Raw genomic sequence first — 24,908 nt, forward strand, 5'->3', positions numbered from 1 at the left:
ATTTATGTTCTTCCAAAGCTAAAATCAAAGTTTCTATCTAGTGCTATTTTATGGCTCAGCTGTATTTTGAATTTTTATGTTATTTTAAGTGATTTACCTATCCACATTTGTTTGCAGGGCACTTGTCCTACTCTTACCCCCATTTTACTTCCTTTTGAAGCCCTCTAGCCCTTTCCAGGACTTTTTTAGAGGCATTTTAGTGCCCAAAAGTTCGGGTCCCCATTGACTTCAATGGGCTTTGGGTTCGGGGTCAAGTTAGGGGTTAAGTTCGAGCCCGAACCCGGACTTTTTTTCAAAGTTCGGCCGAACCCGCTGGACCAGAACATCCAGGTGTTTGCTCAACTCTAGGATTAAGTCTTTATTGCAATAGAGAGAAAAGCAGACAAAACTGGTTTCAAAGTTTGAAATTTTGCATACAGGGAGTGCAGAATTATTAGGCAAGTTGTATTTTTGAGGATTAATTTTATTATTGAACAACAACCATGTTCTCAATGAACCCAAAAAACTCATTAATATCAAAGCTGAATATTTTTGGAAGTAGTTTTTAGTTTGTTTTTAGTTTTAGCTATTTTAGGGGGATATCTGTGTGTGCAGGTGACTATTACTGTGCATAATTATTAGGCAACTTAACAAAAAACAAATATATACCCATTTCAATTATTTATTTTTACCAGTGAAACCAATATAACATCTCAACATTCACAAATATACATTTTTGACATTCAAAAACAAAACAAAAACAAATCAGTGACCAAAATAGCCACCTTTCTTTGCAAGGACACTCAAAAGCCTGCCATCCATGGATTCTGTCAGTGTTTTGATCTTTTCACCATCAACATTGCGTGCAGAAGCAACCACAGCCTCCCAGACACTGTTCAGAGAGGTGTACTGTTTTCCCTCCTTGTAAATCTCACATTTGATGATGGACCACAGGTTCTCAATGGGGTTCAGATCAGGTGAACAAGGAGGCCATGTCATTAGATTTTCTTCTTTTATACCCTTTCTTGCCAGCCACGCTGTGGAGTACTTGGACGCGTGTGATGGAGCATTGTCCTGCATGAAAATCATGTTTTTCTTGAAGGATGCAGACTTCTTCCTGTACCACTGCTCGAAGAAGGTGTCTTCCAGAAACTGGCAGTAGGACTGGGAGTTGAGCTTGACTCCATCCTCAACCCGAAAAGGCCCCACAAGCTCATCTTTGATGATACCAGCCCAAACCAGTACTCCACCTCCACCTTGCTGGCGTCTGAGTCGGACTGGAGCTCTCTGCCCTTTACCAATCCAGCCACGGGCCCATCCATCTGGCCCATCAAGACTCACTCTCATTTCATCAGTCCATAAAACCTTAGAAAAATCAGTCTTGAGATATTTCTTGGCCCAGTCTTGACGTTTCAGCTTGTGTGTCTTGTTCAGTGGTGGTCGTCTTTCAGCCTTTCTTACCTTGGTCATGTCTCTGAGTATTGCACACCTTGTGCTTTTGGGCACTCCAGTGATGTTGCAGCTCTGAAATATGGCCAAACTGGTGGCAAGTGACACTGGTGGCCAAACTGGTGGCATGCGCATTACGTCTCCCCATAGGAAAGCATTGAAAAATCATTTCAATGCTTTCCTATGGGGAATAGAGCGACGCTGGAGGTCCTCACACAGCATGAGGACGTCCAGCGACGCTCTAGCACAGGAAACCTGTGCTAGAACCCAGGAAGTGACCTCTAGTGGCTGTCTAATAGACAGCCACTAGAGGTGGAGTTAACCCTGCAATGTAAATATTGCAGTTTATGAAAAACTGCAATAATTACACTTGCAGGGTTAAGGGTAGTGGGAGTTGGCACCCAGACCACTCCAATGAGCAGAAGTGGTCTGGGTGCCTGGAGTGTCCCTTTAATGATAAATTAAAACCCTGTTTCTCCTGAACAAAATTATATATATTAAGTGTGGGTGCACTTAATGTGACAGCGGTGAATTACGGTTGAACAAACATATAGCGCAAATTCCAGTTTTTGTTTACGTTTTGTTTTGATCAGAACGTGCACTATTGACTCCGTCCTGAAGGGGTTAACAAAGAACAAAACAGTTCAGTAGTCAAATTTTTGGGCCTGAAACTTGCAATCAAAATAAATATCTGTCTTGCATCACACATCCATGCTGTAAACCTATTCCACCTCAACTTAACCCCTTAAGGACGAGTGACGGACGAGGTCCGTCACTCAGGGGATTGCCTTAATGACGAGTGATGGACCTCGTCCGTCACGTGGTAAAATTAACCCCAGATCGCCGCAATCGCGGCGATCGTGGGGTTAATGGTGCTCCGGTCTGCCTCTGTATTAGAGGCAGACCGGGAGCACCCGATAGTGCTGCCCCAGCACATGTGCCCGCTCTGACAGCATGTCAGACCGAGCACATGTGCTCTGTATACTCACCTCCGGGTTCAGTGTGAAGTGCAGGGAGACGGATCAGTGCTGATCCTGCCCACTGGTGTAAAAAAAAAAAAGTAAAATTAAAATCCCACCCCCCTTTACCCATTTTAATAAAAAAATAACCCCTTCCCTGCCAATTGATCACTGACTACAGTGATCAATTGGCAGGGATTACATTTTACTATGATCTGATTTTTTTTCTAACCCCTGAGGGTTAATTCTTTTTTTTTTAACCCTCAGGGGTTACCGTATATACTTGAGTATAAGCCGACCCGAATATAAGCCGAGGCCCCTAATTTTACCCCCAAAAACTGGGAAAACTTATTGACTCGAGTATAAGACTAGGGTGGGAAATGCAGCAGCTACTGGTAAATTTCTAAATAAAATTAGATCCTAAAAAAAATATATTAATTGAATATTTATTTACAGTGTGTGTATAATGAATGCAGTGTGTGTGTGTATGAATGCAGTGTGTGTATGAGTGCAGCGTGTGTGTATGAGTGCAGCGTGTGTGTATGAATGCAGCGTGTGTGTATGAATGCAGCGTGTGTGTATGAATGCAGCGTGTGTGTATGAATGCAGCGTGTGTGTATGAATGCAGTGTGTGTGTATGAATGCAGTGTGTGTGTACGAGTGCAGTGTGTGTGTACGAGTGCAGTGTGTGTGTATGAGTGCAGTGTGTGTATGAATGCAGTGTATGTGTATGAATGCAGTGTGTGTGTATGAGTGCAGTGTGTGTATGAGTGCAGTGTGTGTGTATGTGTGCAGTGTGTGTGTGTGTGTGTGTGTTGCAGAGCCTTGGTGGGGGGTGGGCAATTTTTTTTTTATTATTTTAATTTTTTTATTATTATTTATTATTATTATTTATTTATTTTTAATTCTTTATTTTTGTCATATTTTATAATATTTTCAGTGTCATTGGGGTGGGGGTACAGAAAAGAACAAGGGAATAAAATTATTGTTACAGAGGTCAGAAAGCTTATTTACCATTGTGATGACAATCATACATAATATACTTGCAAGGTAAGGTCTTTCATTGGTTGCAATATCACACGTATGTTGGTACTTTTGTGCTATCCATGCAACATTTGTTGCTGCGCTGATTCTAAGGGTTAGGGAGGGGTACAAAAATAGAAAGGGGAGGGGGTACGGGTACCCTGTTTGCTTATTTTTAGTTTTTTAACATCGTTGTTTTTAAGAAAGGTTATTTTCATTGTCGTTGGTAGAGGGTACAGGGGAGGATGAGGCAACAGGGTAGGTGGTTCAAACAGTGCCAAGCGTAACATTGTTGGCATTAACAGTCATACTGTATAAGCATGTTAGGTACAATTCGTCTTTGGTTACATTAATTGCTGTGTATCCGGGTACCAATACTTTGTGTGTAACCTTTAAGATTGTTCTGAATCTAAGAGGGAGGGGGGGGTACAAAAGTAGTAGAGGGAGGGGGTACGGGTGCCCTATCTAGTTTGTTCACGTTCTAGTTCAATATTATCCGCTATTTGATATGTGTGTCGGGTTGTGTACCTTGAGAGGTATAGGTGGTAGAACAGGTGAGGGGTTGTATAGGGTTGAAGGGGGGTGTCGGGTCCCCTATCTGACCTGTTTTACCGTTCGGTTTGTTTCCCCGTATAGATATGTGTTCTTATGTATTCATGGTCGGTATATTTGTCTGTGGCCGATTCGGTGATCATAGCTTATGTCAAGGTGTGTCCGAGTTTGCGTATCATGTGATGCGGATTTGTCGGGGAATTTTTATTATTATTTTTTATTTAATTTCATTATTATTATTTTTATAATTATTTAATTTAATTATTATTATTAATATATATTTTTTTCGTCCCCCCTCCCTGCTTGATATATGGCAGGGAGGGGGGCTCTCCTTCCCTGGTGGTCCAGCATTGGCAGTTCAGTGGGGGGGGAGAGAGGGGCTGTCAGAGCTGTAACTTACCTCTCCTGCAGCTCCTGTCAGCTCCCTTCTCCTTGCGCCGTCCGGTCAGCTCTTCTGTCAGCTCCCAGTGTAAATCTCGCGAGAGCCGCGGCTCTCGCGAGATTTACACTGGGAGCTGACCGAGGTGCTGAACGGACGGCGCGGAGGAGAAGGGAGCTGACAGGAGCTGCAGGACAGGTAAGTAAACTCTCTGCCAGCCCCCACAGCCCCTGTCTGTATTTTGGCAATGCAAATTGCCATAATACAGACTATTGACTCGAGTATAAGCCGAGTTGGGGTTCTTCAGCACAAAAAATGAAAAACTCGGCTTATACTCGAGTATATACGGTAAATATATTTTATTAATTAATTTAAATATTTTAAAATTATAAATTTAGCTAGCTGGGGAGGGTGGAAGTTAGTGGGGAATTGGGGGATTTAGTGTTAGGCTAACTAGGGGTTAACGTTAAAAAAAGTTTTAAAATAAGCTTTAAAAAGTTAAAAAATTAAGTTAAAAAAAGTTTTAATAATGTTTAAGTAAAAAATTTAAAAAAATAAACCCCTTACCCAGTCCAAATAAAATTTAACCCCTTCCCTGCCAGTCGATCACTGCCTACAGTGATCAAAATACAGATCACAGTATTATACTGTGATCTAATTTTTTTTAACCCCTGACGATTAACTTTTATTTATTTTTTAACCCTCAGGGGTTAAATTTATTTAATTAACTAATTTAAATATTGTATAATTAAATATTTTGCTAGCTGGGGTGGGTGGGAGTTATGGGAAAATGGGGAATTTACAGTTAGTGCTGCTTACTGCTAGTTAGGGGTTAACGGTAAAAAAAAAAAGCTTAGAAAAATGTTAAATCTGTAAAAAAAGTTTTACGAAAGTTTAGGAAACTTTAAAAAAATTAATAAGCAAAACAAAAGTTTAAAAAATAGTTTTAAAAAGTAAAAAAAGTTTTAAAAAGTTAAAAAAATACATTTAATAACGCTCATTACCACTACACCTGGTACAAGCTAGTGGAAAAATGATCCCACACTAAGGTTCAAAATATGCCTTTTGAAATACCCTGGGATGTCTTCTTTAAGAAATGGTATGGCTTTATGGGGTGTTTGGATTATATAGCCTGGTAAAATACTTTAAAATGGGACATGGGCACAGCGTAAAAATGTAAAGATTGAAAAAAAATGGAATGGCTGTGTCCCAAATGTGCCCCTCCGATGTCCACATATACCTGGCAAAGGTACATACTGGGGTATTTTTGTACTCAGCAGACATAGCTGAGCAACATATGAAGTATTATACAGTGGTAGTACACATACGGTTTGCAAAATATACTGTGCAAACTCACTTTGTGTGTCAAAAAGGCAGAAAAAACGCTTATTACCACTACACCTGGTACAAGCTAGCGGAAAAATTATCCCACGCTAAGGTTCAAAATATGCCTTTTGAAATACCCTGGGGTGTCTACTTTAAGAAATGGTAGGCCTTTGTCGGGTAGTTTGAATTTAAAACCTGCGAAGATGCTTGGAAATTGCACATAGGCCCAGCGAAATTCAAAGTTCTGTAAAAACTGATATGGCTTGGTCTCCTATATGGCACTGTAGCTTCACAAAATAGTGCCAAAGACATTCATTGGGGATGTCTTTTTACTCAGAAGACTTAGCTGAGCATAATTTGGGGGTTTTGAACTTAGTGGCACATATGAAATATACAAAATGCCCAGCCAAAATGCAATCCGTATGTAAAAAAATGGCCCAAATTATTTTTTACCACATACTTTGGCATATATTGGTGAAAAAAATGGGGGCATGCTAAGGCACAATATGCACCTTATGATATACCCTGGAGTGTCTACTTTTACAAATGGTAGGCCTTTGTGAGGGTTTTTTGAACAGTCAAACTGTTATAATACCACAAATTGAAGCATAGACTCATTAAATCCGTCTCTCAAAATTCTACTGTGAATACTGAAAAGGACAGGTCTCCTGTATGGCACTGTAGCTTCACAAAATAGTGCCATAGACATACAATGGGGGTGTCCTTTTACTCAGAAGACTTAGCTGAGCATAATTTGGGGGGTTTGAACTTAGTGGCACATATGAAATATACAAAATGCCCAGCAAAAATGCAATCCGTATGTAAAAAATGAACAAAATTATTTTTTACCACATACTTTGGCATGTAATGGTAAACAAATGGGGGCATGTTAAGGCACAATATGCACCTTATGAGATACCCTGGAGTGTCTACTTTTACAAATGGTAGGCCTTTGTGGGGGGTTTTTGAACAGTCAAACTGTTATAATACCCCAAATGGAAGCATAGGCTCATCAAATCCGTCTCTCAAAATTCTACTGTGAATACTGAAAAGGACAGGTCTCCTGTATGGCACTGTAGCTTCACAAAATAGTGCCAAAGACATACAATGGGGGTACCGTTGTACTCAGCAGAAGTAACTGAACACATAATAAAACTTGTACAGGAATAGCACACACCAACTTTACAAAATACACATGAGAAGTTCTTTGTTATAAGTTTGTGTGCGAATAAAATATTTAGCAGAGGTTGGCGGTAAAATGGCTACGTAGAAAGTGTCAAAACAACCTTAGGTAAATAGCCTGTGGTGTCTACTTTATATAAATATATACTTTTTTTTTTTTTTAATTCTTTATTTTTGTGGGTATGCAGAATTCAAACTTGTTTTACATCAGGCGCATATATAGGAACATAGGTATACAATACCTTTAGCAGAAAAAAAACTTTGCATATTGGAGATATTAGCACCCTTGCCAATCCACCCTTTTTAATTTTTAAATATTCGCCTCAAAACCTCCACTCGCTAGACCAATTTAAGCAATACTGCGTGTTTGGAGGTCGCTTGTAACCAGCTATATGAGCTTACTTTCCTTAACCTGCACTAATTGTGCACACATTATTATTGCAAAAACTGTAAAAAAAAATACAATTTTTTTCATTTTTTTTTGCATTTTTCTGTATTTTTTTATAATAAATAAACATGTATATATATATATATATATATATATATATATATATATATATATATATGTTACATCAAATTAAAGCCCTTTCTGTCCTTTAAAAAACGGTATATAATATGCGTCGGTGCAATAAATTAGTCAAATGAAAATTGCAGTTGAACGCAAACAGCAAAAAATGCAGTTGTCATAAAGTGAAAGACAAGCTTCCGAAGCTCTGTCCTTAAGGGGTTAAAGGGAACTATAGTGCCAGGAAAACAAACTAGTTTTCCTGGCACTATAGCTTTCCACTTCGTCAAGCCCCCCCTTCTGTAACTTACCTTGGTCTAGTGGCGATGTCTCTCCGTGCTGGCTCGGGAATGCCTTCTCTCCTTCCCTGCTGACGTCAGCCGGCAGGGAAGACCTAATGTATGTATGTGTCTGCATAAGGCCGCGCTCGAATTAGAATTTCCCAATAGGAAAGCATTATTCAATGCTTTTTCCTATGGGATTTTTGGTGACGCTAGACGTCACAATGCATAGTGTGAGGACGTCCAGCGTCAGTTGGGCAAAAAAAAAAAAAAGTTGCCTAACAGCCTGGAAGTCCCTCACCAGAGGTGTAGTTAACCCTAGCAGGTAATTATTGCAGTTTCTTAAAAACTGCAATAATTACCTGCTCAGGGTTACGGGACCTGGGACACTGCACCCAGACCACTTCAATGAGCTAAAGTGGTCTGGGTGCCTATAGTGTCCCTTTAAAGATCGTTTCCTGGATTCAATTTGGTGAACTGTGTGGTCCACTCGATTTAACTGCATGATACCCATGATATTTATTACAAAGACAATGTATTTGAAAAGAGAAGGAGTTTAAAGCGTTTGTACAAGCACTATAACCACTTCCATATGGTGCAGCATTACACTTTGTAAGCTCCGTAAACAAAGATTAACCTGTTAGCTGCTGGACATGTAAATACACCTCTAGCAGCACGGAGGTTTGTTGACTTTAGCTAAAGTAAAATCTGTGCAAAACTGTTTTGTAATGACTGCATGGATTGACTGCTGGAGCAAGACAGCCAATGGCGGGAACGCTATCCTCTGGCCACGCAGGCAGGAACATTCTTCTCAATAGCTGGGCCTCGCCCTAGGTGGCATTAGCCCCGCCCCCGGTGACATTAGTCCCCCCTCTTCCCGTATCTTATTTATTCGTGCTGCCGCCTCCCGTGTCGTTATTCCGCCGCCATGCCTGGGTTACTGCTGGGTGAGACGTTCCCAAATTTCGAGGCCGACACCACCATCGGCAGAATCAAAATACACGACTTCTTCGGCAATGAGTGAGTATCGGGAGAGCCGCTCACCCCATGGGCGGTTACTGACGGGTCCATGTAGAGGGCGAGCAGGTTGCCTCCATGCAGGGCCTCACACTCGGTGTGCACTTTATACCTGTCATGTTTAGTCCACTCATGGCTGGCTCAGCGTTATAGGAATGTCGGTCACCGTCCTGGATAGCCAGAGGTCAATCACCTGATCAGGTTCCTTACATTAGGTCAATCAAGTTAAATGTAACAGGATTATTCTATCAAGTGAGAAGTTTAAAGTGCATTTTACATTTAAGGTCAAAGTAGCTGAACTGAAAGCACAGGCTACTTTTTGGTGGCTTTCCTTTTATTTTTATTTATTTTTTATATCTAAACTTCACATTGAATTCTCACTTTAGATAATCACCATGCTCTTAGGAGGGTTATATAACAGGGTTTTTATGTGTTAGTTTATTATTATATATATATATATTTTTTTTGTGCCAAAGGGGTGTGTATGTGTTAGCAGTGAGTCTCTCGTTTTATAACGTTGCAACATAGTAACGTCCATGCAGGCAAGACACTTGGAAAGTTAAGCGTTTGTACTTGGCTTAACAGCCCTTTTTTTGGCTTAACAGCCCTTTTTTTTCCTCCATGTTCTGGTGTTAAAGGAACACTATTGTGTTAGAAATACAAACCTGTATTCCTACAGGTGTGCCTACCAACCTCCCTGATTTTAGCTTGTGTCTTTCAAGTTTTGTTTTTCCAGTGCTTGTTTGAAATACTTCCCACAATGTCCCGCTTGTGCATTCATGCTTCCCTTGTAGGAAAGCACCAATTAGTGCTTTCCTAAGGGGAATTTGATCATGCTTGATGCCAATGGAGTAAGACTGTTGGGGACCTGGAAGCATCTCTAGTGGCTGTGGTATAGTTAATTTTGCATGGGTTTTACATTGCAGGGTGCTGCACCCATACCACTTAAATGAGATTAAAGGACCACTATAGTGCCCTGAGGGTGCCCCCACCCTCAGGGTCCCACTCCTGCCGGGCTGAAGTTGGAGGAAGTGGGTTAAACACTCACCTTTCTCCAGCGCCGGGGACTCTCCTCCCTCTTCTGATGTCACCGGCTGCATGCGCGGCAAGAGCCGCGCAAGCATTCAGCCAGTCCATAGGAAAGCATTCTCAATGCTTTCCTATGGACGCTGGCGTCTTCTCACTGTGAGAAACACGGAAACGCCTCTAGCGGCGGTCAATGAGACAGCCACTAGAGGCTGGATTAACCCATATGTAAACATAGCAGTTTCTCTGAAACTGCTATGTTTACAGCAGGCAGGGTTAATCCTAGATGGACCTGGCACCCAGACCACTTCATTAAGCTGATGTGGTCTGGGTGCCTATAGTGGTCCTTTAACCCCTTAAGGACACGTGACATGTCATGATTCCCTTTTATTCCAGAATTTTGGTCCTTAAGGGGTTAAGTAATCTAGGTGTATGTAGTGTCCCTCAAGTTCTACTCATTTTATTTCTATACATAGACTTGAAAACACATGAACATGTTTGTTCATCCAAAATGTTTATTCTTGACAACCTAGTATTTTGTGAAAATTTTCCTGTGATGCTAATTCAGCAGTGGTTGCCAATGGTGGAACCATTTCTTCTGCAGAACTACAACTCCTTTGTTGCTTTGCCAGCTATACAACTGGGGTTTTACCTCTTGGTAATTCACGCTTTCAGGCTATTGGTTATCCAGAAAATGATGCAGTACTTTATTGCTGTGTACATTCTTTATGGTTCTTTTGATTGTTTCTTTCTGTGGACTCTGTTTTTATTTTTTTTAATTGGCTTGTATGTGTTTGTAAGCATGCGGTTAAGTGTTTCTAAGCTATACTGGTCTCTTAGAAACAAGTTGTGGATGAATTGTTGCATTTGATAAAATTCCAACTGGGTATTCAGAGTTTGTTTAGTGTGATTAATTCTATAAGCCATACAATACATGTGATTCAATACTGTTCTAGCATTCAGTTTCAATGTTTTTGTGCCATTGTTCAGAAGCTACTTTGTTCACTAGTTTATCAATAATAAACTGTTTTCTGCTTGCAGTAGGCACACCTATTTAAAGCCAGTGCCAAAGCACAACTACAATTTCCCAGGATTTGAATGTTGTACATGAGCAGTATTTCACTATAAAATACTGCACACACAGAGTTTAATTCCACCTGCAACAAGAACTATAGGTGATAAACTGAAAGTAGTGTGGACGAGATGTTTCATTAACAAATGTTAACGCAACACCAAACTGTAATCTCAGAAATGCCAAAAATACTTAATTGTACTTAATTTTTTTTTTTTATTTTTTTTTAAGTCGTGAACTGGATTCTTGCCACGGTGCTGGACTTTTTGTAATTATAGATGTTTCACAATATATGCACGATGGTCTGCACACATGGATAATCCCAAATAATCCACATAAGATATGGATATGAAAAGTGTACTTATCATAAATCCATGCTGTCACAACAGCCTTCATAGATGCTAAAGGTAGTGCAGACCTAATATATCACACAAACTGTTTTACGCTAGACTCGAGTAATATGACATTCCCAGCAAAATAAGTAAAATATTAAAAGAAATATAAATTCTGTACTACATGCAACTTCCAGACAGGGTAAAGTCCACCCTGGATGCATTTTGCACCTTGCCTGGTGCTTCCTCAACATTGTTGTTTTTTTCATATTCATATCTTCGCTTCAACCTCCTTGCCATTACGGATGTGCATAGGCAAAAGGTTTGGTTTGGAAATTCGGGTAAGAAAAAAAAAAAATGTTCGGAAATTCGGACTAATGGCATTTGGTTTGGACACTCTGCATTGGGGCATTAATTTCGGCAAATTGGCATGTCATTTGTATGAGGCATTCAGGAGTTTGGAATGTAGTTCATTTTGAAAAATAAAAATGATTTTTTTTTTTTTTTCTTCTTAAAGCGGCACTGTCATGCCGAACTTACCTTTCCTCAATCTCTTCCTCTTCTCCCCCTCTCTCGGGATCTGTTATTCTTTTCTTCCTGTCTTCTTTAGTTTTCTTTAAAATCATAAGACAAAGTAGGGACTCTGTCTTATGGGATTCCTCCGCTTGACCAGCTCTGACCAGCGGAGGAGCAAAGTGTGCTTCATTTCCGCTGGTCAGAGCAATTTTCCCATGATCCCTAGCTTTCCTCCCTGTTCCCACAATGCTTCTTGTCAGTATTGCCGAACGTCCTGTCACTTAGACAGAATGCCGGCAAAACTGCCGAATTGCATCCTAACAGAATGAGAAGAGTTTCTCCATTGGTGTTAGGATGCAATTCGGTACTTTGATCGTATCGGAATTTCATTCTAATGAATGAAACTCCGATCCTATTCATTGCTGTGGCTGCATCTTACAGCCGCTTAGTAGATAACTCCCTAATTCCCACGGTATCAGGGAGCTATCTACTAAAAGGCTGAAAGACCTAAACTGGTCTTTCAGCCAAATTTACTAACACCAAGTAAAAATGACTTGGTATTGGTAAATAATATGCCCCTACTCGCTATACCGCGAGTAGGGGCATGTCTAGTGAGCAGCCTGTGGCTGCTCACTGTAGAAAAAAAATAAAAATATTGCCCCCCACCCCTAAATGACGGGTGGGGGCCGTAAAGTAAAATAAGGGAGGGAGACCTATTGTCCCCCCCCACCCCTGAGCGGTGGGTGGGGGCCATAAAGATAATGAGGGGGGGGACCTACTGTCCTCCCCCCCCCGGCCCCCACCCCTGGGCGGCGGGTGGGGGCCATAATGGTAATTAAAGGGGGGGGGACCTACTGTCCTCCCCCCCGGCCCCCACCCCTGGGCGGCGGGTGGGGGCCATAATAGTAGTAGGGGGGGGACACCTACTGTCCTCCCCCCCCGGCCCCCACCCCTGGCCGTCGGGTGGGGGCCTTAATGGTAATAAGAGGGGGGGGGACCTACTGTCCTCCCCCCCCGGCCCCCACCCCTGGGTGGCGGGTGGGGGCCATAATAGTAGTGGGGGGGGGGACCTACTGTCCTCCCCCCCGGCCCCCACCCCTGGCTGGCGGGTGGGGGCCATAATAGTAGTAGGGGGGGGGGACCTACTGTCCTCCCCCCCCGGCCCCCACCCCTGGCCGTCGGGTGGGGGCCTTAATGGTAATAAGAGGGGGGGGACCTACTGTCCTCCCCCCCCCCCCCCGGCCCCCACCCCTGGCCGGCGGGTGGAGACCATAATGGTAATAAGAGGGGGGGGGCCTACTGTCCTCCCCCCCCGGCCCCCACCCCTGGGCGGCGGGTGGGGGCCATCATAGTAATAAGAGGGGGGGGACCTACTGTCCTCCCCCCCCCCCCGGCCCCCACCCCTGGGCGGCGGGTGGGGGCCATCATAGTAATAAGGGGGGGGGGGAGACCTACTGCCCCTCCCCCGGCCCCCACCCCTGGGCGGCGGGTGGGGGCACTAAGTAAATTCCCCCCCCCCCCCCCATCAAGGTGACTAGGGGTGCCCAAGCCCCTAGTCACCCACCCCCCACCCAAATAAAAAATGCCCCTACCTACCCCCCTCACCCTAAAAAATAGTGAGGGGGGAATAAAATTGCTAACCTGTAAAGTAAAATTAAACTTACCATTCGACGTCTTCTTTTTTCTAAAATCTTCATTTTTCAGCCCCAAAAAAGGCCAAATAAAAAACCATCATAGCCGTCGAACTAAAAATAAAATAAAAAACCCGAGCGCAAAAAAAAACCCGACGAAAAAGAAAACCCGAGCGCACAAAAAAATAATCCATCTTCACCCATGGAGGGCTCCGCGCAGACTGAGCTCCGCAGGGCGGGGCAAGGCTTATAAAGCCTTGCCCCGCCCTGCAATTAGCCTAAGAACACTCTGATTGGTGGGTTTAAGCCAATCAGAGTGCTCTTTGTCATTTTACAAGCGTGGGAAAGTTCTTTGGAATTTTCCCACGCTTGTAAAATGACACAGAGCACTGTGATTGGATGGATTTCAAGCCATCCAATCACAGTGCTCTGTGTCATTTTACAAGCGTGGGAAAATTCCAAAGAACTTTCCCACGCTTGTAAAATGACAAAGAGCACTCTGATTGGCTTAAACCCACCAATCAGAGTGTTCTTAGGCTAATTGCAGGGCGGGGCAAGGCTTTATAAGCCTTGCCCCGCCCTGCGGAGCTCAGTCTGCGCGGAGCCCTCCATGGGTGAAGATGGATTATTTTTTTGTGCGCTCGGGTTTTTTCTTTTTCGTCGGGTTTTTTATTTTATTTTTAGTTCGACGGCTATGATGGTTTTTTATTTGGCCTTTTTTGGGGCTGAAAAATGAAGATTTTAGAAAAAAGAAGACGTCGAATGGTAAGTTTAATTTTACTTTACAGGTTAGCAATTTTATTCCCCCCTCACTATTTTTTAGGGTGAGGGGGGTAGGTAGGGGCATTTTTTATTTGGGTGGGGGGTGGGTGACTAGGGGCTTGGGCACCCCTAGTCACCTTGATGGGGGGGGAATTTACTTAGTGCCCCCACCCGCTGCCCAGGGGTGGGGGCGGGGGGAGGACAGTAGGTCCCCCCCCATTATCGTTATGGCCCCCACCCGCCGCCCAGGGGTGGGGGCCGGGGGGGGGGAGGACAGTAGATCCCCCCCCCCCCTTATTACTATTATGGCCCCCACCCGCCGCCCAGGGGTGGGGGCCGGGGGGGAGGACAGTATGCCTCCCCCCTTTTTCCATTAGGGCCCCCACCCGCCGCCCAGGGGTGGGGGCCGGGGGCTGGAGGACAGTAGGTATGCAGTAGATATGCAGTCGGCAGCATTGCAGTCAGTCCAGGCTTCGGTTGCCCAGGATTCACAGATTGTAAAACATTCTAAGAAAAGACTGAGATCTTGGGAAGTTTCCGATACAAGTTCAGGAACTAGTGGTTCTGATTATGGCGAAAATTCCGGTAGTGACTCATCAGATGAGGAATTTGCATTCCCAGAAGAAGCCATTGGGAAATTGATAAAAGAGGTGCAGTGCATTTTTGAGATTGAAGAAACAGGAAAAAAGTCCAAAATGTTTCCTTTTCACCCACAGATTAAGGAGTTGATTTTAAAAGAATGGAAATTCCCGAGCCACAAGCCGTTTATTTCTAAACATTTTAAAACTCTTTTTTTCCATAGAAGCGGACCAAGACTGTAAGCTGGATACAGTCCCTGTAGTGGACGTTCCTATTGCTCAAATAGGAAAGAAGACTACATTACCGATTGGGGACTCAAGCGGGCTGAAGGATGTCATGGAAAAACGCATGGACTCTTCCTTAACCCCTTAAGCACCAAGCTTCTGGAATAAAAGGGAATCATGACATGTCACACATGTCATGTGTCCTTAAGGGGTTAAAAAAGTTGTTTCTCTTCAGCAGCCCAAGCTAAAGCTTTGATTGCGGGAGCATCCGTTGCCAAGGCCCAAAAACTATGGTTGGAAGAGCTAGAAAAGGTCTATACGGGAGAAGCAAAGGAAGATCCGGTAAAACTGTTAAAAAATATCAAGATGGCATCTGATTTTTTTTTAGTAGATGCCTCTGCAGAAAGCCTGAAATTATCGGCCAAGAATATGGGTATTTCAACAGTCACCAGAAGAGCACTTTGGCTTAGAAATTGGTCAGCAGATGCGGCATCTAAAAATTCACTGTGTGAATTAGCTTTTGAACCAGGAAGACTGTTCGGCTCGAAATTGGATGATCTGTTAAAACAGATGAAGGAAGGAAGGAAGAAAAGCTTTACCGGAGTCACATAGGAAGCAGTTTCAAAGCCGGAAATCGGAGACGCTTCCCTCATCTAGAAGTTCCTTTCGTAGAACCTATTTCAGGGGTCAACATAAAAGAGCCTTTGATTATAGGAAGAAGGAAAGATTTACAGACAAGAGAAATAAAAAATTATGACGCCAGGCCAGTGGGAGGAAGGTTGAGTCACTTCCTAGATCACTGGAAAAAGACAACATCAGATCGCTGGGTCCTCGCAGTGATAAAGGATGGGTACGCTCTAGAATTCTCACAAACCCCAAAGAAAATGTTTCTATGTTCCGAGGTTCATTCTCTAGATATGGAATTCTCTCTGATGCGAGAAGTATCAAGTCTGTTACAAAAAAGAGTGGTGGAAGAAGTTCTTCTAAGGGAAAGACATCAAGGCATCTATTCAAGGCTTTTCTTGGTGCCAAAACCAGATGGCTCGTTCAGACCCATTTTAGACCTAAAAGCCGTAAACAGGTGTATTATCAAAAAGAAATTCCTCATGGAAACAGTAAAATCAGCTACTCTGCTTATTCATCCAAAAAGTTGGTTTGCGTCCCTGGATTTAAAAGATGCCTATCTTCATGTACCCATAGCAGAATCCAGCAAAAGTCTTCTAAGGTTTGCAGTGTGCTTCCAATCGGTAACCAGACATTACCAATTCAGGGCACTGCCTTTCGGCCTGTCATCTGCACCCAGGGTATTCACAAAGCTTCTAGTAGTTGTCTCAGCTTTTCTAAGAGGTATGGGCATCTCTGTCATTCCTTATTTGGACGACTGGCTGTTGATTGCAGACCTTGGGACAGCTACAGTTAGACCTTGGGACAGCTATAAAAACGCTGGAAAATCATGGCTGGCTAATAAATTTCAACAAATCGGAACTAGTGCCAGTTCAAAGGATTCAGTTCTTGGGTCTAATTTTGGATTCTATCGCTATGAAGTTGTTCCTGCCAGAAGAGAAGAAACTAAAGATCAAGCGATTGATCCGGAACCTCAGAGAAAAAGGTGTTTTTTCGGTCAGAGAAGCCATGTGCTTACTGGGTCTGTTTACAGCCTCAATCCCGGCAGTCGGTTGGGCAAAAGCCAGAATGAGACCTCTACAGAGAAACATTCTGCAAGTCTGGAATCGACAGGAACTCTGCCTGGAGGGGCTTATGAGGTTCAACAATCTAACTTGAGAAGTCTGCATTGGTGGACCTCTTCTCGATTCCTGCACGCAGGTCTTTCATTCCAGATGAAGTCCTTCACTATAATAACAGATGCCTCTGCACTGGGCTGGGGGGCCCATTTGGGAGACATAAAGAAGCATGGGTGTTGGCAAGAGAAGGATATGAGAAATTCCTCAAACTTCAGGGAATTAAAGGCCGTATGGATGGCGCTCTTGGCATTTCAGTTCCTCATCAAAGATCAACATATTCAGATTCGTTCAGACAATCGAACGACAGTGGCATATTTGAACAAACAGGGAGGTACAAAATCAACAAAATTGGAAAGTCTATGTTCAAAGATCATGCTGTGGTCAGAAGTTCACCTTATATCGATCTCAGCAGTTCACATCTTAGGAAAATTCAATGTGGTGGCAGATGCCCTGAGCCGGCATCATTTGAAGCAAACAGATTGGTCCCTGTCATGCAGAATTTTCAAGCTCATTACAGACCGCTTCAGTGTTCCGGAGATAGACCTGATGGCCTCCAGAATAAACAGGAAGACAAGACGTTTTGCATCCCTAAATCCAGCAGACAAGCCAGATATCATAGATGCTCTGTCAGTACCATGGAAGTTCAACCTGGCATATATCTTCCCGCCAGTAGTTCTTATTCCCAGAATACTTCAAAAAATAAAGCTGGAAAAAGTAAGGATTATCCTAATCCTTCCCTGGTGGCCCAGAAGAAGTTGGTTCTCGGTTCTTCTGAACTTTCCAGGGGCCACTTTTTGGAAGCTTCCTCTATCGGAAGAAATTCTAGAGGACGCCATGGTGCCTCTTCCGACCCTTCGGAGATTCCAATTGACAGCCTGGTTTCTGAACTCCAGATTTTAGAGAGTAAAGGTCTGGATCCTGAAGTTATAAAAATGTTGTTGGCAACTAACAAGGAATCTACTTCGAGGATCTACGCTAGGATTTGGAAGATATTTTGTCAGTGGTGTTGTAGGTTTAAAGTCAACCCTGTTTCCGCGTCCATCCAGAAGATTCTAAGTTTCCTTCAGATGGGATTTGCAAAAGGTCTTAAACCTGCTTCATTGAAATTACAAGTTTCTGCTATTCAGATGCTTGGCCTCAAATATTCTGATTTCAAGGTTCTTCAGAGCTCTGACACGTTTGGTGCCCTATGTTAGGGAAACCTGTCCTCCCTGGGATCTAAACTTGATCCTTTCTGCGCTTTGTGAGCCACCCTTTGAACCATTGGAGGAAGCGTCCCTGAAGATTATTTCGTTAAAAAACGTTTTTTTTTTGGTGGCTATCACATCGGCTAAAAGAGTGTAAGATCCAAGCTCTTCGGGCGAATTTTCCTTTTTTGGTTTTTCATCAGGACAAGGTGGTTCTAAAGCTCGACCCTTCATTCATCCCTAAAGTTTTGTCTGTTGCGAATGTCAACCAAGAAGTTGTGTTGCCGACTTTTTGTCAGAATCCGTCTAATGCCTTGGAAAGTAAATTTCACTGCCTAGACTTAAAGAGATGTCTTTTGCAATATCTAAAAGCTATGGAATCCTTCCGGAAGGATAACAGTCTTTTTGTCTTGTTCAAGGGCACAAGAAAGGGTATGAAGGTTTCAAAGAGTTCACTGGCTAGATGGCTGAAGGATTGTATTCTGTTGGCATATTCCAAGAGTGGCACGGAAATTGCAGGCCCTATAAAGGCTCATTCTACTAGAGCTGTTTCTACGTCATGGGCTCTGTGAGCAGCTGCTTCTCCTTCTCAGATTTGTTCAGCAGCTACTTGGTCCTCTCTCCATACGTTCTCAAGACACTACAAGTTGGACATACTGGCCTCGGAGGATGCAGCTTTTGGGCGTAAGGTGCTTCAAGCAGTAGTGAAATGAAACCCGCCCTCAGGATCTGCTTTATTATATCCCTGTGGTGTAAGCACTGCCTCTAATCTGAAGGGAAAAACATAAATTTTACTTACCGTAAATTTCTTTTTCCTGAAGATTAGAGGCAGTGCTACAATTCCTGCCCCTTTTTTCTAATAAACTCAGTAATTTTGCAGTTATTTGGCTTATGTATTTTCTGGGTATGTTCAGGAGGAGCTGCTACTTATTGGAAAGGAGGTAATTAGGGGAGGGTTTAAAAGTTTTGGAGATTTGCCTGCCTGTTGTTTCCTTCCAGATTAGAAATCCTTGTGGTATAAGCACTGCCTCTAATCTTCAGGAAAAATAAATTTACGGTAAGTAAAATTTATGTTTTATGTACCAATTTAGTGGCGCTGTGAGGATAAACACCATTTTGGTGTGGAATGATTCTCTCATCCCAAGCCAATAATAAGCTGTAGTAACTAGAGTGCTTGAAAGTGGTGGGGTGTATTTTTTTTTTTTTTTTCCCTCTCCCTAATTAAAGGGACACCCAGACCACTTTATTTTAGGGCAGTGGCCTTGTCCTTTTAGTCCTGTTTGTTTTTTTTTTTTTTTTTTGAGGTGCTTCTGATGCATGGACAGAGTAAAATCTCGTCACGACACGAAACCTCGTAGGAAGGCACTGAACAAAATGCATTCCTATTGGGATGCTTGGATGAGCATTGCATTGGATTGGACCATCCTGAAAGCCATACCCCATTAACAACACAGGAGGTGAGCTGTGTCAAGGGATCCCTGGTGCTGGAAACTGCAAGGAAATAAAATAAATACTTTGCATCTGTGTGGGGGAGGCACTTGTGTAGATCTATTGGCATGATACAATAACATTGTGATTACACATTTTAATTCCTATGGCTATATTGTTCCTTTAACAGAATGTTCTTCTTTGCAGTTACAATAGTTGACTCAATTTTAAATTGTTAAATGGATCATGTATTAAGCAGAGGGGTTGCTTTTTTATATATATAAACCCTAAAAGTTTGTCTTTATTCCAGTGCCACTCTAACCTTTAAAACCTGCTCTTGCATGAATGTAAACATTGTGTTTTTTTTTTAAATTTTTAGAATAAACCTCACCTATGCATCAAAACAATTACTAAGATGTAGTGGGTTTTGATGCTTAGTGTGCCTGACGAGTTTCCCCCTGGAGAACGCTCCTATTTACCTTAAAAGTTAATCACAGATTGGTGATGTTGGGTTTTTAAGGGTTTTGTCCACAAGCATGACAAGATCTTGACCATACATTTCAATAGTCATGTACAAGGACTTGCTGAACGCTGGTGGATATATCACCTACTTATTGCTATTGTTAAAATGCCTCCAAACTATTTTTATTTATTTTTTTTAAACAAAACGTGGAATATAAACTTTCCCTCAATAACCAGTATACTACTTAGTGGTTATGTCCCTTAGTCTAAGTGATGTAAATTGTGCAAAAGAACAAACGTGTGCCTGCTTTAAGGCAAGTTGTTAAATGGAAAAACAATGTGCCCTTGGGTATTATGCAAACTGCCTTATTGTGTGTGTGTGTGTGTGTGTGTGTGTGTGTGTTCTGTGCTAGCAGATGAGTAATGTGTCTGTAGACTACAGGAAACTGCTTCCTGTAAATTCTTCATTGTAGGGGTCTGCCTACTGTACACCTCTGTGACATGCAATTTAGACTGTACTAAAATTAAACTGTCACTTTTTTTTTTTTATTTAAATTTTTATTTATAGCAGCAGGCAAATAACTTGATTGACACACTGATTTATTCTGTCTGTTATCTAAATTGCCTTTTGTATGCATTATTTGAACTGGTAACACTAAACAAATTAGAGATGGTTCTTTATTTGACAAGTGAACGCATAGTTGTGGATTATAATCTTTTGGTTTTCTCTAGATGTGAACATAGAATGTGACGGCAGATAAGAACCATTCGGCCTATCTAGCCTGCCCAATTTTCTAAAGACTTTCATTAGGCAGAGAGCACTTACCGCTCCTGTCAGCTCCCTTCTCCTCCGCGCCGGTCCGTTCAGCACCTCTGCCAGCTCCCAGTGCAAGTTTCGCGAGAGCCGCACTATGACCCCGTGGCTCTCGCGAGACTTACACTGGGAGCTGACAGAGGTGCTGAACGGACCGGCGCGGAGGAGGAGGGAGCTGACAGGAGCTGCAGGAGAGGTAAGTGCTTCCTCACAGCCCCCACAGCCCCCCAGTCTGTATTATGGCAATGTAAATTGCCATAATACAGACAGTGACTCGAGTATAAGCCGAGTTGGGGTTTTTCAGCACAAAAAATGTGCTGAAAAACTTTGCTTATACTCGAGTATATACGGTACATGGATTAGAGCCGCACAAGGATAGGCTCAAAACTAAATAATGGCATACTATGGTGCTACCAGGACTTCTTCTTTCTTGAATTCAGGAAAACTCAAGGAGCTAAAACAGAAGCACAGCTCCAGTGTAAAACCTTTGACACAGTGAATCGGTGGGTATTAAAGTGCAAATGACTGCTCACCTATTTATATACTATATATTGGCTCTCGGTGTAATTATAAGTGTGCCAGTAAATGGGGATGCAGCCCTTGACATGAAAGATATGCAGGAACCGTTAAAATAAAATCAGGTAAAATAACAATAGAAATATTGTCCACTTCCTCTCCGCACTCAAGAACTTTATAAGCACATTAGATTACACAGAGCACTTCTGCTATGCCCATATCCTTTTGAGCTACACTGAGCGAATCAGACGCCATTTTAATCTTTCAGCATAGCTGAAAGGGATTTTTTTTTTCCTGTTCTTAAAAGGCAAGTCTAGTGTGTGTGTGTGTGTGTGTGCTTTTTAAAAAGCAATACTTATTTCATTGTATATTTAAAAATGAATCTGTATTAATTTTAAGAAATTTGTCATCTAAATTATTTTTTTTTTTCTTCCTCCATCAGCTGGGGTGTCCTCTTCTCTCACCCACGGGATTATACTCCTGTTTGCACCACCGAGCTTGGACGGGCAGTAAAATTGGCACCAGAGTTCAAGAAACGCAATGTTCGGATGATTGCCCTGTCCATAGACTCTGTAGCAGATCATCTTGGTTGGAGCAAGGTAATTACATGGGGCAAACTACGTCAGCTATCAGGGATTAGTGTTGTATTATTTTTAACTGTTCTGCTATTAGAATCCCTTCTCTACATGACTTGTAGACTGTAACGGAAGCTGTCAGATTAGTGACAGCACATAAGATTTTTGCATATGCAACTCAACAAAATCTTTGGCTAGCAGTGGCTTTGAGAACAGTCTTCCCCAAGATGCATGAAGATGGTTGCTGGAAAGGGAGTCATGTGACTTCTGCCCAATGGGATTAGACAAAGTTTTAACCAATCATTATTTTCTTTTTGTAGGACATAAATTCATACAACTGTGATGAACCCACGGAGACTCTACCTTTTCCTATAATTGCAGATCCCAAACGGGATTTGGCTATAATGTTGGGTATGCTGGATCCAGATGAAAAAGACAATGAAGGGATGCCAGTGACTGCCCGGTGTGTAAGTATCTGTAATGTGTCACAAATTGGTTTCATTCCCTGTTGACAAATAATGGTTATTCTATATAAACCAGATAAATGCTGGATACCTGGTTACCATGGACGTTGTACAATTTTTCAAGGTGCCTAAAGGATACATTTAAGGCTTGGGTATCATATGGCTGCGCTGCTAGTTTCAATACCTTTTTGATCATTATTCATTACACAATCGAGTAGATGCCCATTTTGCTGTGACAGGAGGTTCACAACTCTTGGGTTTCGTTGAGTCAAAGCTACTTCCACCATTTCTTAATTGAACAATTGGTTAGCCCTAATTCTACAGCAGTGCTAGCAGGCACAGACAATGATAAATGGGTTTTCAAATGAATAATTGACTTTACTTTGTGATGGCTGTCTTAATTTCCAAATTGTTTTCTTCTTATGGTTTGTGGAGCAAATAATGTATTAATGCCCTCCTCTACTTGACCCTTCTGAACATTACCTGTCAAACCATTCTATCGTCCATATAACTTGTCCATACACTACAAGGCTCTACAGCAGGGCTGTCCAACCTGCGGCCCCCCAGATGTTGCTGAACTACAACTCCAATGATTCTTTCAATTAAAAAGATAGCCAGGGAATCATGGGAGTCGTAGTTCAGCAACATCTGGGGGGCCGCAGGTTGGACAGCCCTACACAGTGTACGTATAGCATTGTTAGACAACTGTATGTGATTACAATTGCTACACAATAAACTGGCATGCCTAGTTTGTTCTTCTGGCAATTCTTTAAATCTACATTCCCTAAAATAGCTGATTAAGCAAGCCTGATCCTTGTATGTGCAAGTAAAGTGTTATAGAACCATGACCACTCCAGTGTTTTGATGTGATCATGGTGCTTGGAGCCTGTATGTGCCACATTTGAAATATACAATGCTGCATTGTTGGGATATCACCAAACTCTTGATCCAGGCAGGCCAAAGTAAATTCTGTACATATTTATATTATAAGAGGGTCAGTTATTGGTTGAGCGTGCCCAACTGATTATCTCATACAATGAATAAGTGATCAGATTGACATTTGGCTGATGTTTAGATACCATTATAAAAGGCTGTGGGACCAGGGTTGAGGGCAAAACCATTACAGGGCATGACACCAGGGTGCTCCTCAGACATATGCTGCTCTATAATTATATTCAGTGAGGAGAGCAGTAAGCAAAGTAAAATACCTCATTCCATCCCCTCTGAAGGGTCGGGGGACCCCCTAAGCTACAACTGGACACTAAAGCGTTTTAACTTTTTTTTTTTTTTCTCTATTGCTTTCTTGTTCCTTTAAATATCATGCAAAGATGCATGCACTTTCTTTTAAGTTCCAACTTTATATGGTAGCTAGCTATAAAATGGGGTGTGTTGATTTTATTTTGAAGAAATGCAATTTCCTCTCCACTGACACTATTTTGTAATTGTGTTTTTTTTTTTTTTTTTTTTTTTTTTTTTTTTGTTCTAGGTATACATTATTGGACCAGATAAGAAAATGAAGCTCTCTATTCTGTATCCAGCCACCACTGGTCGAAACTTTGATGAGATTTTGAGGGTTGTGGACTCGCTTCAGCTGACTGCAACACACAATGTTGCAACTCCTGTAGACTGGAAGGTAATGGCAGACCTGCATTGATGATTTACAGAAGTTCAGATAAGGAACTTGTTCTGCAAACAGTCCAGTGTATCAAGTTTCCAGTTTATCTATTTAGTTTCTAATGTGTATTAGAATCTAATATGCTGTATTTTATTTTTGTTTTCTAGCCTGGTGACAGAGTTATGGTGCCACCAAATATTCCTCAAGAAGAAGCTAGTAAAATATTTACTTGTGGAGTGTTTACCAAAGATTTGCCTTCAGGCAAGAGTTACCTGCGATACACAGCACAACCGAAATAAAGAGGAAGAATACATTAATTTGAGTTGTATACAAGGTGTCTTGATTGAATATGATTGTTCTGCTTTGTATAGATGCTACGGAGCAAAATCAACATTGACAAGGAGTCCATAACTGATTTCTCTAAAACTCCCCTACTGTAAGGTTGGACTAGAATTGGTATGTCAATCCAATTCTGTGGAAGGAACCTATTTTGGCATTTTATATTCTGTGCAATCTAGCTTTACAGCTGACAATCTGTTCTGAGATGCCCCCAGATGTTGGCATTTATCATAATGGAACTGTGAATGTTTAATGATCAAGAAATGCCTTTTTTCCCCATGAATAAATTCCTGTACAGGTAAAATCCTATTTTGGTGCCTTCCCATCCAAAGTGTATGCAGTGATCCAATTATTTCTTGATTTGCCAAAGGTTACTCTGCATTGGTACTAGGGTGCTAAAGTTTAGACCATCTCCGTTTCGTTTATGATTGTGGAATTTCTTCAGTTGAATAAATTAATTTGAACTGGAAAGCATTGTCATGTGTTGTGTTATAGCTTTGTGTCCGAGGTGTTTGGGTGGTTTTATATAACATTTTAATTGGTTAGGAGTGCAAAAATACCTATATTTTTTTTTTTTCCCCCATACTTTTCCATGGCTTTCACACTTGCTCTCATCAATGATTAACATGTTCTTTTAAAACTAAGTTTACCTTTTTTAATAGGCCTTAACAAAAATGTAACTGCTGATTCTTTATACTAGGTCTTCTGACCATATCACCTACAATGCTGACTTCTCAGAAGTGGGTATCTCATTCATGGTTTGGGTTTCACATTTTCAGCTCCTGCAAAGGTGGGAAACATTGTTATATAGGGGAGGTGAATGTTTTACTGGATTTTACAATACAATCTTACAGTGCATACATAGTCTGTCATATCAGTTAAACTCCATTTTCAATTAAACTAAACAATATTTGAAACTACATGAAATGTAGTTTGTGGTTTAAGAATACATATAAATGAGCAGGGCAATGA

The 24,908-nt window shown here is 41.9% G+C and overlaps 2 protein-coding genes across 2 annotated transcripts in view; one reads left to right on the forward strand and one right to left on the reverse strand.

The window, feature by feature from the left end:
* The first annotated feature begins 8,503 nt into the window (after positions 1-8,503).
* On the forward strand, positions 8,504-24,407 carry LOC134567981 (peroxiredoxin-6-like). Its single transcript, XM_063426183.1, has 5 exons — positions 8,504-8,655; positions 21,386-21,542; positions 21,839-21,985; positions 23,469-23,615; positions 23,765-24,407. Exons 1-5 carry the CDS (start codon positions 8,564-8,566, stop codon positions 23,894-23,896), a joined length of 675 nt encoding a protein of 224 aa, XP_063282253.1. The 5' UTR covers positions 8,504-8,563; the 3' UTR covers positions 23,897-24,407.
* The window catches only part of ANKRD45 (ankyrin repeat domain 45), a 62,491-nt gene continuing 61,980 nt past the window's right edge, over positions 24,398-24,908 (reverse strand). The window contains exon 6 of the mRNA XM_063426184.1: positions 24,398-24,718. Within this exon, the coding sequence (XP_063282254.1) occupies positions 24,690-24,718 (29 nt within the window). The 3' untranslated portion in view covers positions 24,398-24,689. The remainder of the gene's footprint in view (positions 24,719-24,908) is intronic.

Source organism: Pelobates fuscus, chromosome 7 (genome assembly GCF_036172605.1).
Source record: "Pelobates fuscus isolate aPelFus1 chromosome 7, aPelFus1.pri, whole genome shotgun sequence".
NCBI classification, from domain to species: domain Eukaryota; kingdom Metazoa; phylum Chordata; class Amphibia; order Anura; family Pelobatidae; genus Pelobates; species Pelobates fuscus.